The sequence below is a fragment of the Mus musculus genome, chromosome 4 (assembly GCF_000001635.26).
Source record: "Mus musculus strain C57BL/6J chromosome 4, GRCm38.p6 C57BL/6J".
NCBI classification, from domain to species: Eukaryota; Metazoa; Chordata; class Mammalia; order Rodentia; family Muridae; genus Mus; species Mus musculus.
The window spans coordinates 83,283,645-83,299,864 of NC_000070.6; the positions used below are offsets into that span (position 1 = coordinate 83,283,645).

Below are 16,220 nucleotides of genomic sequence, written 5' to 3' on the forward strand. Positions count from 1 at the left end.
GAATGAATGAATGAATGAATGAATGCTCTTTGCTAGTTTAAAGACAGAGTGTCCTAAATTTAGCAACCCTTCCTAATTAAATTCAAGTTGCTGCATTTAGGTATGACAAACTGTTTAAAAATAAAAACAGCAGATGTTTGATCTCTAGGTGGCAGGGATTTTTTTCTTTTTCTTTTTTTTTTTAATAATCCTGTATTTATTTTTAGTCTGCAGGAAATCAACCAAATACTGGCATTCTGAAAGCTCCTATATTATGTCAGCCTAAGTCAGGCATACTACATGTACAAAGATGACTGCTACCAGTTGGTGTTTAAAAGTATTTTGACTGCCAACCTCTCTTCTAAAAACCACTTTAGTGTGGTTTTAGGATACAGAAAGGATATCAATGGCCAACTGATATTAATCAGTTCACAAAGCCCAATCAAGAACATGTGAGGTCACAAGAGGAATCCCAAGTCAACCTCTGTCCTAACAGGCTTCTCAGGGTGCGTTCACCAATCCAGCAAACAGCTGCACTCTGGTGAATTCCAGAGGGGGAAAGTGGGGCACGATGACTCAGGACAGATGTTCTGAGTTCAGGATCTGCGTCACACGGACACACGAGTCAGCAGTGATTCCAGTGCACAACTTAAAAATGCCGTGAGGCAGAGCTCACTTTCTGGGGGCTCACAGTCGCTCTGATCTGCTGAGAAGACTAGCTGAAGCCAATATCACCCAGGAGGAGCTGAAGGTCTAGGATAAAGGGCACAAGCTATTTCTGAATGAACATCACTTTATTCATCTTTAAAGCCTTAATTAACATAGCAAGATAAAATGCTAAGAAGAAGGCAGCAGAGGACCTAAGACAAACACAAGTGAGCCTCCTCCTGCTGCCATTGTTCTGCAGTGGGAGTCTCGGGAGCCCCAGGGCACACCTTGCAGCAGCCGTCAGCCAGCCATGGTCAGCCCGCCAGGGCACCGGGAGAGACCACAGCCTCTGCGGCTCAGGCAGGCGCACAGACACAGGCGTGCATGCGGCTTTCTGCAATTACAGCTCTCGCCCTCGGGAAGAGTCAAAAAGGGAGGGGGCGTGGGAAGACCCGGCAAGCCTGGCAGGAAGCTGCTAAGAGGACAATGTCATCTAACAAAACCTGAAGGTCTCTAATGAAACAGAACTCTTTAATTTATTTCCCCAAAGCTTTCCTTAAATAAATCCTCACAGACTTAGAGAGGACCTTGCAATCATGTCCCCCTGGAACTACTAAATAAATACAGCATACTCACGGGTTTACGGCAGCTGTAACTTCAGAGGAAAGAACCGGGTTCCACTGTGAGGATGGCTCTCTCTCCTACCAGCTCTTTTTAAAACCAACTAAAAAGAGGAGTCCTTCCTTAATGTAAAACCAACAGAAACCTTCAACGTCTGTTTCGTTCCCCAGTCTCGAGAGACTTTCAATGGCCAGACCTGGCAGAGAAGTTACCGGCATCAGCCAGGCTCCCGGCGCACTGCAGGGGTGAATTTAAGACCTGTCAGTGACAGTGGCAGCTACACTCACTACTGTGGCGGCTGCTTCCGCAGGAAGGGATGCTGGGAGATTTTTTTTTTCCCAATCCCTGCCACAGCCTAGTCCTAATCCATCACTGTTTAATTATCCTAGAAGAGCTGGCAAGGCAGGTACAGATGGACTGGGCTTATTAAAAAAAAACCGTAGGATCTTCAGGGATTTCTCACCTAACCTAGGCATTTCTCCATCTATCAAGAAGTAGCATGAATTACTTTAAGAAAAATGTGAGAACAGGTTGTTATTCCCAGACATGATTTACATTTTCTACCCATGGACTTTCTTAAAAGACAATTGAGGGGCACAGAATAAGGAAAAATCAGCTTCTCTATAGTTTTCAGTCTTGTCTGATATTTCAGTGGCCAACACCAATCACATGGCAGTTAGATCAAGGTTGCTGGAAAGGTCAATTTCAGATTGGCATCTAATAAATATTATTTCAAGTGTGCTTGGGTTTAGAGTTGTGGTTTTTTGGTTGCTGTTGCTTTATCTTTGAGGGTTTTTTTTTTTTTCAATTTCTTATTAGCTATTTTCTTCATTTACACTTCAAATGCTATCCCAAAAATCCCCTATACCCTCCCCCCGCCCTGCTCCCCTACCCACCCACTCCCGCTTCTTAAAAATATGGAACACTTCACAAATTTGTGTGTCATCCTTGTGCAGGGGCCATGCTAATCTTTTCTGTATCGTTCCAATTTTAGTATATGTGCTGCCGAAGCGAGCACTATCTTTGAGTTTTGATTGTTGACATGGACTCTAGCTCTGTAGCCCAGGCTATCCTGAACTCAGGATCCTTCTGCCTCCTCTTCCCAAATTCTAGGCTAATATAGATACACCTTATCAAGCCCAGTTCTTGAAGTGGATTTGGCTAATCCAAAACCAAAAACATCATCTTTAAAGAACTCTACTCCAGAGAGCCTAACTAAGCAAGATTCTGAAGCTAAAACTTAGTGCCATCTAGCAAGGGCTCAGCTCACAACAGAGCTGAAAGTGTCTTCTTATAGGACCCATTATTGTTTCTGATAATAAAAGTAGTATCTGGATGTGGTATCACATGCCTGTAATCCCTAACTGGGGAGGTGGGGGCAGAAGAATCAGGATTTTCCAGTCTCAGCTACATGATGAATTCCAGGACAATCTAGGCTATATAAGACACTGACTCAGTAAAGAAAAAAGTTACTATCAAGTAAAATAAGCTGGTGTTTCCACATTATAAATAATAACTAGAAAAAGATTAAAACCATATACAACCCCATAACCCAGAGATAGTTACCGCCAACACTTTGTAACTTAGAATATTCGCTGTTTCCTGTCATATGGACGGGACTTAACAATTCTGTTTTTTCATCTTTTATATTTGCTCTCCATGCAATGTATTATCTTCATGCTCATGGCTTTTCCTGGGATCACGTGAACAAATGTCATCCCAGGTAAGAAACTGAGGACAAAACAAAGAAACCACTCGAGCCAAGTCTTGCTTGATGACTGAATGAGTTCACTGGGGTCACTCACAGAAGACTCCAAGGTAAGTCACCCCTAACAGTTCTACCCAGTGTGGGTGAGAACTCAGGAGGGACTGTGTCTACAGTGTCCTGGCCAACCTATAGGCACCTCTGTCTCTTCTTCCACCAACTGTTTTCTGCTTATACAACTTTAGGGAGGGGCTTTGTGAGTCTCCCAGCTGTCATGACCTGTTCTCAGAATCAGCTTTCTATATCTGGTCAAGCTTCCTTTCTCCCTAGATACACAGCATCTCTTCATAAAAAATAAAACTACTTGCCCATATGTGTGACCTACGTCTAACCAGCTGTACTTCTTTTTACTCTTTTACAGCTGTTTATTATTTGTTGGGGAAGAGGAACACACAAGTACCACAGCACATATGAAGACCTGGGGACAGCCTTTAAGAGTTCGCTCTTTCCTGCCATGGGGGGTCCAAGACTGAGATCAAGGTAGCCAGGCTTTGCATCAAGCACCTTTATCTGCTGGGCCACCTTGCTGGCCCAACCACCCAGATTTCTAAAAATGCTCACTAGAGTTAGTACACATAATGACAGTTGCTATATTTGTATACCTACTATGGGCTAAATAGTGTGATGAGTGGAGCAAATACAACTACTACTCTTCTGGAATTCTATACATAGGAGAAGCTATATATAGTCACCAGATGTAATCAATACTGTGCTATCAAAATGAACTACAGACAGCAAGGAACACATCAGAGACCTGCTCTTGTGAAGATGAACATGTGGGGAGGGGTGGCACATAGCAATCCAACCGCAAAGCTCTCAGTACAGTGTAATTCACGCCTTGGCTTGTCATCATTATTAATGTCTTTCAACTAATATTTCTTTATCTCCACCAAAACTTAAATGTAGATTTTAACTATATTTTGTATATATTTTAAATATAATGTATGTGAGAACTGGTATGTGTATAAACTGCTATACATTTAATCAATTAGAATATAACAATTATAAAATTACAAGAGGTAGGCTATGTACATAACTCCAGAAATCTTTTAAGCAGCCAGAGACCACAGGTTTCTAAGCATCTTCAACTGACATGCCCAGAAGCTGAAGAAGGTTAAAGATTAAGAACACTGGAAGGTGTGATAACTTAAAATGGAGTTTTTTACATGGCTCTGTGGCGGGGGTGGGTGTGGAGGGGGGGTGGAATGGGGGTGGGGCAGGGAGAGAGAAAACACTAGAAATCAAACCCAGAGCCCTGCACAAGCGCTAGGTGTACTGGCTAGTTTTGTGTCAACTTGACACAGCTGGAGTTATCACAGAGAAAGGAGCTTCAGTTGAGGAAATGCCTCCATGAGATACAACTGTAAGGCATTTTCTCAATTAGAGATCAAGGGGGAAAGGCCCCTTGTGGGTGGTGCCATCCCTGGGCTGGTAGTCTTGGTTTTATAAGAGAGCAAGCTGAGCAAGCCAGGGGAAGCAAGCCAGTAAGGAACATCCCTCCATGGCCTCTGCATCAGCTCCTGCTCCCTGACCTGCTTGAGTTCCAGTCCTGAGTTCCTTGGTGATGAACAGCAGCATGGAAGTGTAAGCCAAATAAACCCTTTCCTACCCAACTTGCTTCTTGGTCCTGATGTTTGTGCAGGAATAAAAAGCCTGACTAAGACAGCTAGGTAAGCTCTCCATCACTGAGATGCAGTCCCAGCCTTCAGTTTTCCTTTCCCTTATATAAGTGTTTCCTCAGGATGGTGGCAAGCGGCAGACATAAAGCATACTTCTTTACCCAATGAGTACAGAATCGTTTGCCTGTTTACTCATAATGTTTATACAGTAGACTTCCAGTACTTCTTCTCTGGTATAAAAGCCACCCACCCGCATGTGTGTTTGCACCTTCGCCCCAGTAGTGCTGACACAGGGGCCAGGTTGGAGGAGGATGTCAGGGAGGACGTGGTGGTTTGAGGGAGAAAGTCACCAGCTCGCGGTGCTGTTTGAAGAAATTAGGGTTCTGGTGTGCTTTCAGAGCCTACGGCCTCTCCCCACTTCCAGTTCACTCTCTTTTCTTTCTGCTTGTGTTTGAAGCTATGACCAGCCAGCTAACAACTACAGTTGCCATGCCTTTTACACTATTGTGGACTTCCCCTTTGGAAGAGTACCAAAAAAAACAAAAACAAAAAAACAAAAAACAAAAAACTCTTCTGTAAGTTCACTTGGTATGAATTTTAGCACACAACAAAAATAAAGTGTTGGGAAGTGTTGCAGAATTTTCCCTGTCCAATTACATTAGCGTAGAGGAGGCCTGTGTTGGACAGGGAAAAGGGAGGCAGAGCTAAGAGTTGAAGAGACAGAGAGCGTCTCAGGGGAGAGAGGGGAGAGAGAAGGAAGATGCCTGCGCACATGAACCTGTGTGGCATTTACCAGCCACAAGTAGTTGTGGTTTTGTAAGGTTAGATTAATTGGGATAAAGCATTTATCATTATCAATTGGCTCTGAAATTATTGTATAGGCAACTTGTAAGTTGTGATATTATTGATACATAAATCTAACTGGTTAACTATAAGCTTAAGAGTTTTAATTCTACCGGGTAATTGGGTGATGTGATGGCTGACCATGAGGTGAGTGGTGCATTGCACGGTATTGAGAGGAATTTGCCCCCCCCTCCCCACAGAGAAATGGCAGGCAGAGGGACCGCTGAGTGAGATGGCCTGACAGGAGCCCAGTGGCACTAGTGCCGGTCCTTCCCCCAACAGGGAAGCTTAGAGACTTCCTAGAATTTTTATCCATTTACAACCAGCTTTGGTCCCCAAACTAGCTTAAGGCTCTAGGATGTAGAGAATGTGCTCAAAAGATGTCTGTTAAGTTTAGAGCGTCTTGCAAATTCATAAAATTAGTATGGGAAAAGAGGAGGAGCAGGAGGAGGAGCAGCAGGAGGAGCAGCAGGAGCAGGAGGAGGAGGAGGAGCAGGAGAAGGAGGAGCAGGAGGAGGAGCAGCAGGAGGAGCAGGAGCAGGAGGAGGAGGAGGAGCAGGAGGAGGAGGAGGAGCAGGAGGAGGAGCAGGAGGAGCAGGAGCAGCAGGAGGAGGAGGAGCAGGAGCAGGAGGAGGAGGAGGAGCAGGAGCAGCAGGAGGAGGAGGAGGAGGAGCAGCAGGAGGAGGAGGAGCAGGAGCAGGAGGAGGAGGAGCAGGAAGGTGGCACCAGCACCCCCACCATGCAAAGCAGGTATTCGCAGGAGGAGGAGGAGCAGGAGGAGGAGCAGGAGGAGGAGCAGGAGGAGGAGGAGGAGCAGGAGCAGCAGGAGGAGGAGGAGGAGGAGCAGCAGGAGGAGGAGGAGCAGGAGCAGGAGGAGGAGGATCAGGAAGGTGGCACCAGCACCCCCACCATGCAAAGCAGGTATTCGCTTACCCATGGTCTGATGGGGTACATCTCAGAAATGGGGAAATATGCAAATTAGAGTTCTTTTCTCTTGTCTGTTAAATGTAGAAGATTTTTTTTTCTTTTATAAAAACAGTTTTTTAATGTTAAAGCCATTATGCAGCTGCATGAAAATAATCAGAATATCTCACATCTTGGGTGGTATAAGGGTTCTATAAAAACAGCAAGCCGGGCGTAGTGGCACACACCTTTAATCCCAGCACTCCGGAGGCAGAGGCAGAGGCAGGCGGATTTCTGAGTTCGAGGCCAGCCTGGTCTACAGAGTGAGTTCCAGGATAGCCAGGGCTACACAGAGAAACGCTGTCTCAACCACCACCACCACCCCCCCCCCAAAAAAAAAAAAAAACCAGCAGTATTTTCTAGATATCTATTGAACGTTGACTGGCATTTATCTGTGAAGCTTGTTTTATATCTAAGTTAACAAAATACTTACAATTCAGTTACTTCATAGGGTAAAGGCGTATGTATTCTTACTTACACGGAATTAAGTGGAAAGCATCCATGTACTTTTTAGTGAATAAGTTCTGTTGAAAATATAGGATCAACCTGTCTGTAAATGATAGCACTGTACTGATGCCACAAAAGGCCACAATGAAAGCACAGGTGTCACTTCAAACAGCTAAGCAAGGATTTAACTTTCTCACAAAAATCACACCAAATCACACATTCTTCTGGACATATTTCCTTTTAGATTGGCCCACAGTTTTTAAATGCCAAATAATCCCTTAACGGATGGGAGGGCTGACCCTTAACGGAGGGGAGGGCTGACCCGCAGAACTTTTTGTTAAGTACTCAAAGGCACAGGTGAGGCCGCCTGAGTAGATAGATATCCAAAGCTTCTACCTGGCATTCGTGGGACACAACACTGGAAGGGCATCCATCAGCAATGCAGGCAAGGTCAGAACGTTCTGATGACAGCTAAGAACTGCTGTCCTACACATCCGTTCTGAACAACAAAATAAAACACACAGCTCGGAAATGACTGCACAATAATGAAAGCCATGTAAGTCCCCTGCCACCGCTTCCTAATTTGTTAGTGACTTATTAAATGTGCATGATACACAATACTAAATTGCACTCAGTAAAATGTCGCTCGGTCCAGGATGTCTAAGCCTTTGAGGAGTTCTATAGATGCCATTCGATGAGCTCAATGAGAGAAGAAGGCGGAAGAGGAAGAGTTAGAGAGGCACTGATTAACTCTCAAAATAGAGAGAGAGACACACATTTCAAAGGATGAAATTCTCAAGTATCTGCTTTTAAATGTTTTATTAGTCATTTTAGGTGACAGTTTTATCAAAGGTAGAAAAGAAAACAGATGGCATGACAGGGGAAAAGGCAGCCAGAAGACAGTGGAAGTTAAAAGGCAATGGACTCATCTAACACTTAATTGGCAGGCCATTTATGTTGGGCCCCATTTTGGCCCTGGTTTGGGTCTTGAGGACCAACCCGAGTCTGGCTCGAGTTTTAAGACCAGTCTCAATCACTTCCCTTATCAGGGTGACTCAGTAAGACCTGTTTGCCCCTTCCTCTGCCCTGCCATTGCTGAGGTAAAGCTTTGCCAGTGGCCCTGTCAGTCATTCCATACCCTCCATCACCCTTCCCCACCTCCTACGTCATGTTACCCCACCAAAAATCCAAACTTATATAAGCGAGAGGCTGATGCCATAGAGTCGAGTTCCTGCTTCAACAAGACTCCCGGCTTGGTGTGTTTCTTTTGGGCTGTAGACACTTGCCATATCACTCAGCCCTGGAGAGCCCTGGTGGGACCAAGACTTCTCTTGTCTGGACCTGCCAGCAAAGAGCTGGCAATTTACATAAAGCTCAAATAAAAACTGAGTCCACCAATGAATGAGAAATGGCAGAAGTAATTCCTTTAGCACTGGGTAGTGTTTGCATCATTAAGTTGAGCACTGTTGGATTATCTATGTGAGCTGACAAACATAGCCAGTCACGAGTCATTTTGTGAAGAAGCATATATTTTAAAGACCTCTTTCATCAGTCTTTGAACAATCACAGCAGGTATCCTGTGTAAGTGCACAGTGCTGGCAGGAATTTTTTTACTTTTACATGCACAAGTGTTTTGCTTCATGTATGTCTGGTGAGAAGCCAAGAGGGCTTTAGAGCACTTGGCACGGAAGTTAAAGAAGATCCTGAGCTGCTATGTGGAGGCTGGGAAGCAAACCAGGTCCTCTGGAAGAGCAGTTTACTTTTTTAACAACTTAACTATCTCTTGGCTGGAGTTTTTTAAATATGTGCAAATCCTTATATTCTCTTTTGGTATATTTTCTCAACAGGGCATGAGTATCTGTGAACCTCCAAAATTCCTCTGTTGAAGCTTAATCCTCAGATGCCAGGGTAGCAAGCTGGGCTTCAGGGGAGGCAATTAGGTCGTAAGGACTCCACTCTCATGGATGGCCTTACTTCCTGACTTAGTTAGGGTTTCATTGCTGAGAAGACACTCCAAGACCAATGCAGCATTTATAAAGGACAACATTTAACTGGGGCTGGATTACAGTTCAGAGGTTCAGTCCATTATCATCATGGCAAAAAGCATGGCAGCACCAGGCTGTCGTGGTGCTGGAGAAGAAGCTAAGAGTTCTATATCTTGATCCATAGGCAGCCATAAAGAGACTCTCTTCTGCACTGGGCAGAGCTTAAAAGCATAGGACAATACTCAAAGCCCACCTACATGGTAACACACTTCCTCCAACAAGGCCACACCTCCTAATAGTGATACTTCCCATGGGCCAAGCATATTCAAACCACCACACTGCCCCTTACAAGATAATGTGCATTTGATGGGTTTGCCTCTTCCCCATGTAGAGATCAAGAGACACGGGCTTTTGCTTGTCTGTTGGACCCACAGGGTAACTAAAGGCACCGTGGGAGCCTGGTCCCTTTGTCTGAACTCTGTGTGCGGTCCAGTCACTGCTTACTTTTGCAGATACCACTGAAAGGTCACTATCACTGAAGGAGTGTCTGACGAACCAAACCAACAGGAAAAAATATTAAATACTTTCTAACAGTTATTTGCCAACATTTTACCCTTAAAACCTTAAGATAGACACAAAAGGATGGACCATCTAGAGGCTGCCATATCCAGGGATCCATCCCATAATCAGCCTCCAAACGCTGACACCATTGCACACACTAGCAAGATTGTGCTGATTGGACCCTGATATAGCTGTCTCTAGTGAGACTACGCCGGGGCCTAGCAAACACAGAAGTAGATGCTCACAGTCAGCTATTGGATGGACCACAGGGTCCCCAATGGAGGAGCTAGAGAAACTACCCAAGGAGCTAAAGGGAACTGCAACCCTATAGGTGGAACAACATTATGAACTAACCAGTACCCCAGAGTTCTTGTCTCTAGGTGCATATGTATCAAAAGATGGCCTAGTCGGCCATCACTGGAAAGAGAGGCCCATTGGACTTGCAAACTTTATATGCCCCAATACAGGGGAACGCCAGGGCCAAAAAGTGGGAGTGGGTGGGTAGGGGGGTGGGAGGGAGGGTATGGGGGACTTTTGGGATAGCATTGGAAATGTAAATGAGGAAAATACCTAATTAAAAAAAAAGAAAAGAAAAAGAAAAAAAACAAAAACAAAAAAAAAAACCTTAAGATAGATAAAATAACACATTGCCACCAAATGAGGGGAGAATGGCTTTACATTATTGCATACTCATCTACAAATTATAGTTGAAAAGATCAGGTGTGAGAAAGGAAAGATGTCCACAAAATATTTATTTCCATTGTAAGTTCCTAATCACCTGGCTAAACACACCTACCTATTTCACCTTCTCCAAGCATGGCTAACTCTCAGAAGCTCTGTGTATCGACACATCCATCACCATTCCTGCATCCTCGGGATCCCATTAAACACCTATAAACTCCTACATCAGGGTTAATTCAACTCTTACCAGAGAGGAAGCCATTGCTGAAAACACATTAATCCCACAACCGCTCTAACAGTCTGAAGACAAATGTGCTGTGTCCCCCTAGACTCTTTCTAACTACGGTGAAAAGAGGAAAGATGACTGTCCCATTGTCCACTGTGGTTATGAAGAAGAGTCAATCCAAACTGTCAAAGGGAGAGACTCCCAAATGCCTAGCCCATCCCCTACTACTCAGCCCCAGGAGTCTGCAGCCATTCAACAGCACTGTGGCAACAGTCCCATGTCTTTTCTACACCCACTGTTAGGTGGCAAATGTCCCTATTCACAACCATCTCTCTAGAACCAAAGACTTTTTTTTTTCCAAGATAGCTTTTCATGTAGCCCAGGCTAGCCTCAAGCTTGCTACGTGGCCACGGATGATCTTGAACTTAATCTTCTTGAGTACTGGAATTACAAATTTGCATCACCACTCTCAGTTTACTGACTGTGAGGATAAAACTCAAGGCTTTACATGTCCTAAGCATACTCTTCTCAACTGGGCCACATTCCCAGTTCAAAGCATTTTTGGTACTCTTCCTATGCTGTGTCAAGGTCATTTATGAACAAACTATTTCATGTACCACCATAAGAGTATGTGCACAGACTGGGAAAGAATGGCTTGTCGTGAGTGAACCATGGAACACATGTCAAATGGTTCAACCAAGAAATAGAATCTCACAAGAGAGCTCGTGGGGAGCTGTGTGTAACACACATAGCAGATCTCTACAAGTTATGAGATGGTCTGACTGACCATATCGCCCTAAAAGCTTGCCTCCTCATGCCATGCCAATCACAAAACTCATGAATAATTTAAATTTACTCAAACAATATAGTCCACGTGCCACTACTTTTCATCAGACCAGCCAAGACTACATGGTGAGATCTTTTCTCAAAAATAGATTAGATTAGATTAGATTAGATTAGATTAGATTAGATTAGACAGACAGTACTAGAATAGCCTAAGGAGAAACGCTGTCTAAATACAGCATGGTATGATAGTTGGGATGATAAGAGAAAGAAGGGACCCTAAGTGAAATCTGAATAAATAAGAACAATGGACAGACCGCAGTTAGCATAAGTGATCAGTATTGGCTTCCTGCTGCTGTAACAAATGCTGACACTCAGGCGGCTTCAGATAAGGAAAGGGTATTTGGGCTCACACTTTTCAGGCTTACTTCACAGCTGGTCAACCTCATCACCTTGAGGTCTGTGGCAAAGCAGTACATCTGGGCAGAAGTGCAGGGCAAAGGAGATGGGAGGCAAAAACGAAAGGGGGAGGTTGGAGTCCCCTAATTTCCTTCATCAGTATACTGCCAATGACCTGAAGCCTACTTACTGTGCCCCAGCTCTTAAAATTTCCCAGTTCTTGGCAAGAGAACCAGGCTGAGGACAATGCCCACATCATAAGCCGTGTAGGGAACACTCCCGATTGGAATTCTAGCATGGTCCATGTTACTCAGTGTGAGAAATATAATGCAGCGGTTAATAAATGACTGATAAGGGAAGCCAGTGCAGGGTGCACGGGAGCTCTCTTTGCTCCTTTCACAGGAAATCCTCAAATCTGAAGCCATTCCTAATGAAAACGTGGCTTTTTCTGTTCTTTTGTTTTTGTTTGTGTTTTAGACTCATGGGCAATCAACAACAACAACAAAAAAAAAAAAAAGAAAACATTAAAACCTGTGGACAAAATAAACATTTACAGTTCCAACACAAAAGTATTAAGCACACTATAGCAAATGGAAGATTAGGATGCATATAACTGAAGATCCATAAGAACATAATAGATGTCCAAGTTGGTGGAAATGCCTGTAATCCCAGCACTCAAGAGGATGAGACAGAAAGACCAAGATTTAGAGGCCAGCCAGGCCCAGACAAGGCTCTGTCTCTAAACAGTAATGACAACAAAAGTAAACAGATTCAAACAAGGCACGTAAATGTCTTATACTCAAGCACTAAACAGGTATCATTAAAGGATGGATGATGGCAAACTTTAGGTCCACCTGGCAGAAGCTAGAGTCATCTAAAAGGGGGAAACCTCAACTGAGAAAACGCCTCCATAGTACTAGGCTGTAGACAAGCCTATAAGGCATTTTCTTAATTAGTGATTGATGGGGGAGGGCCCAGCCCACTGTGGGTGGTGCCATCCCTGGGCAGGTCGTCCTGGGTTCTATAAGAAAGCAGGCAGAGCAAGCTATGGGGAGCAAGGCAGTAAGCAAGCATCCCTCCATGTCCTGGGTCAGTTCCTGCCTCAAGGTTCCTGCTGCATTTGAGTTCCTGTCCTGACCTCCCTCAGTAATGGACCTTAGCTGAAATAAACCCTTTCCCCTACAAGTTGCGTTGCTCATGGTGTTTCATGACAGTAATAGCAACTCTCTAACCAGGACAGTGTGACTAATCTTTGGGTCACACTCTGGGGTGGTGATCCTGAAGCCTGCATCACTCACGTAGGACTGGTACCACATAAACAGAAGAAACTTTTTTGAAAGTGCTAGGGACTGAAGTATGTGTCCTCTCCCAGGGAAGGCCTCACCCTCCGTGTGGTAAGAGTTAAGATGGGAGATGGTTCAAGTTCAAAGGAGTGAGGCACTCACAATGAGACTGGTGACTCCCAAGAACAGTGCTCCATCATGTGAAGACAGAGCAAGACAAACCTGTACAAGTGGGAGACAGCGTGGCCTCACTAGAACCCAGTCACGCTGGCACCTTTATCTCAGACTCCCAAGGTTCAAAACACCGAGACTGTAAGTTTCTGTTGCTTAAGCCATGCAGTGGGCTATATTACATTCTGTTACGAAGCTCAAGCTAATTACCACAGACTGGCATTTCAGGATATGTAAAGAGCAATAAACATATCCATTCACCCCTTTTAAACCAACAATCCTATAGCCAAGTTCTTAATTATTTCCAAACAATCAAACATAAACAACTCAAACATGTTACAAAGTTATATATATGAAAACATACATCTCTTAAACCTTTTCTAGTGCTGGAAAGATGGCTCTGTGGTTAAGAGCGCTTGTTGCTCTTGCAGAAGACCCAGATTCAACTCCCAACACCCACACTGCCACTCAAAACTATCCCTAACTCCAGTTCCAGAGGATTCAGTGTCCTCTTTAACACTGGAGGGGTTTTCGTGTTTGTTTGGCTTTTTAAGACAGTTTCTCCGTGCAACCCTGGCCATCCTGGAACTCAATCCGTATGTAGACCAGGCTAACCTCAAACTCAGAGATTCGTCTGCCTCTGCCTCCCAAGCGCTAGGACTAATATCCTGTGCCACGACCTCCTAGCTACAAAACTTTTTTTAAAAATTAAGACTGGTAACAGCTTGAATCTAACAATGGAGTGGTAGCTAGCTACAGTAACCTACTTGATCTAATACTATTCAGTCATCTTAAATTATTACAAAACCACTCAGGCTTAAAATTAAATACTAAGGAAAAGCAACACTCTATAATAAAGCTAATCGCGTAAATAATATGGACAAATGCTTAGAACATTGGCTATAAACAAAGTAATTTGCTGGAGAGCATTCTTTTATTTAACAATGCAAGAATTAAACATGGTTGAGAATGTTTGGTAGATCCTAAGTGTAATTACATCCTAACGTTTTCGTTATAGACTTGTGATGTTTTCCAGACAGTGGCCACTACGCTCAAAACACTGAGAATGAAATACTGACATTTTATACACAAGAATCACCAGCTTCTCACTATGACCCACAGTTTTGTTTGTTTTTTGTTTTTGTTTATCTAGAGAAGCTTTCTCTATGTAGCCCTTTCTGTCCAGGAACTCCCTATGTAGACCAGGCTGACCTTGAACTCAGAGATCCACCTGCCTCTGCGAGTGCAGGGATTAAGGGCATGGACAACCACTGCCCGGCTTCACTTTTTTTATTATGTTATGACTTACCTAGAGATGGTCTCCAAGGCATCTTCAAAGATATCCTGGAAAAGAAGAAAACATACAGTGAGTTTCTCAAGAATGGAGAAAAAGGATGAGTCTACGAATTAGGGAGTGGGGTGGGAAAGGATGGGGCGGGCAGTAACAATCCTAGTGGAATACACCCACAGAAGAGCTCTGTGAATCGAAGCACGATTTCCTTCTGCTTCTACTGCGGCAGAGAATTCAGCCTGAGCAGCTTTCACTGCTCCGTTTCATTCACCCCGACAGAGAACACCCCAAGAGTAGCAGGACATGCCCACATCAGTCTTCACTTTCTCCCGCCTTTATCTCAAACCTACCAACCAATCCTATGGTCCCGAGCTAGGCTTAGCCCACCACCATGCTGTGCTGCATGCCAGTAGCCTGCTCAAAGGCATCAGCATCTTCTGTCCTAGTTAGGGTCACTATCGCTGTGATAAAACACCATGACCAAAGCAACTTGGAGAGGAAATGGATTATTCAGCTGACACTTCCGTATAGTGACCCATTCCTCTTCAGCCACAGAGCCTTCTTTTCTGCTGTTCATCACTGAAGGAAATCAGGACAGGAACTCACACAAGCCAGGAACTAGGAAGCAGGAGCTGACACAGTGGCCGTGGAGGGGTGCTGCCTACTGGCTTGCTCCCCATGGCTTGCTCAGCCTGCTTTCTTATTGAACCCAGGACCACCACCCCAGGGATAATACCACTTACAATGGGCTGGGCCCTCCTCCATCAATCACTAATTAAGAAAATGCTCAGGGCTAAAGAGATGGCTCAGCAGTGAAGACCACTGACTGCTCTTCCAGAGGTCATGAGTTCAATTCCCAGCAACCACATGACGGCTCACAACTATCTGCAATGGGATTCTTCTGGTGTGTCTGAAGACAGTGATGGTGTACTCACATACATAAAATAATAAATAAATCTTTAAAAAAAAAAGAAAAAGAAAAGAAAACTAGCCAGAATATTCATATTCTCTCTCTCCTTCCCTCCCTCCTTCCTCTCCCCCTCCCTATCTCACATGCACAACACACTCCACACTCAGACACATACAGACCACACACATGTGCTCTCTTTCTTCCATCGAGCCATCCACCCTCTTTTCCCTTTCAGTAGACGCACACACCCCTGCCCTACTCTAGCTCCTTTGCCCTGGCCCAGCTCCTTGCCGCAGTCATGAAAGTCCTGTCCACCTGCCTCGAAGCACACCTCCAGCCTGCCCCTCACCCATTCCTCTTCAGCCACAGAGCTTTCTTTTCTGCTCCTCTAACACGCCATGCTCATGTGTGTCTCCCAGCAGTGTGGCCCTCTCCGGCCCAGGCTGATCCCCACCACTTGGTTTTACCACCGAATGTCATTTCCTCAAGGTTAGGACTTTGATCACACTAATTAAAGTCACCAAGAATAGCAACTTATAATTTCTCATCAACTGACTTATTTCGTCCACAATACTTATAATCTATAATCATCTTCCTTGTTTACCTAGCAAATAACTAATTATAAGAAGGAGAAAATATCACAGTTGCAGTCCTTGGGATTTAAAATACCATGTGAGGGGCTGGTGAGATGGCTCAGTGGGTAAGAGCACCCGACTGTTCTTACGAAGGTCCAGAGTTCAAATCCCAGCAACCACATGGTGGCTCACAACCATCTGTAATGAGACCTGAGACCCTCTTCTGGAGTGTCTGAAGACAGCTACAGTGTACTTACATATAATAAATAAATAAATCTTTTAAAAAAATAAAAAATAAAAATAAAATACCATGTGAAAGCAGGAAACGCACTGCCTTGCATTAAGGTCAGAAACACCAGGGACTGGCAGCTGGTAACTGGTGGGGTAGGACCCCGACTGAGCTTACCACACAAGCCTCACAACTTGGGTTCAATCCCCAGAACCCACAAAAGACAGGAGAGAAAAAAAAC

The 16,220-nt window shown here is 44.4% G+C and overlaps 1 protein-coding gene, 1 long non-coding RNA gene and 1 other non-coding gene across 7 annotated transcripts in view; 1 reads left to right on the forward strand and 2 right to left on the reverse strand.

Annotated features, from left to right (window-relative positions):
- The window catches only part of Ttc39b (tetratricopeptide repeat domain 39B), a 104,010-nt gene that overhangs the window by 63,345 nt on the left and 24,445 nt on the right, over positions 1-16,220 (reverse strand). For 2 of the 4 annotated variants that reach the window (XM_006538241.4, NM_027238.2), the window contains exon 2: positions 14,284-14,318. Coding sequence is in view for 1 of the 4 variants with exons in the window: in NM_027238.2 (NP_081514.1) it covers positions 14,284-14,318 (35 nt within the window). In the remaining 3 variants the exon portion in view is untranslated. Of the gene's footprint in view, positions 1-1,263; positions 1,552-14,283; positions 14,319-16,220 lie in introns of those variants that run through there. The other 2 variants (XM_006538239.3, XM_030253766.1) reach the window with 2 other exon arrangements.
- Gm42307 lies at positions 795-4,106 on the forward strand. Of its 2 annotated transcripts, none has more exons than XR_881384.2 (3): positions 795-1,136; positions 2,972-3,066; positions 3,375-4,106. It is a non-coding gene; the product is annotated as a predicted gene, 42307 (long non-coding RNA). The 2 variants fall into 2 exon arrangements; XR_881383.2 differs by lacking the exon at positions 795-1,136 and adding an exon at positions 1,441-1,654.
- Positions 2,160-2,266, reverse strand: Gm23412. Its single transcript, XR_003955556.1, has one exon. It is a non-coding gene; the product is annotated as a U6 spliceosomal RNA (small nuclear RNA).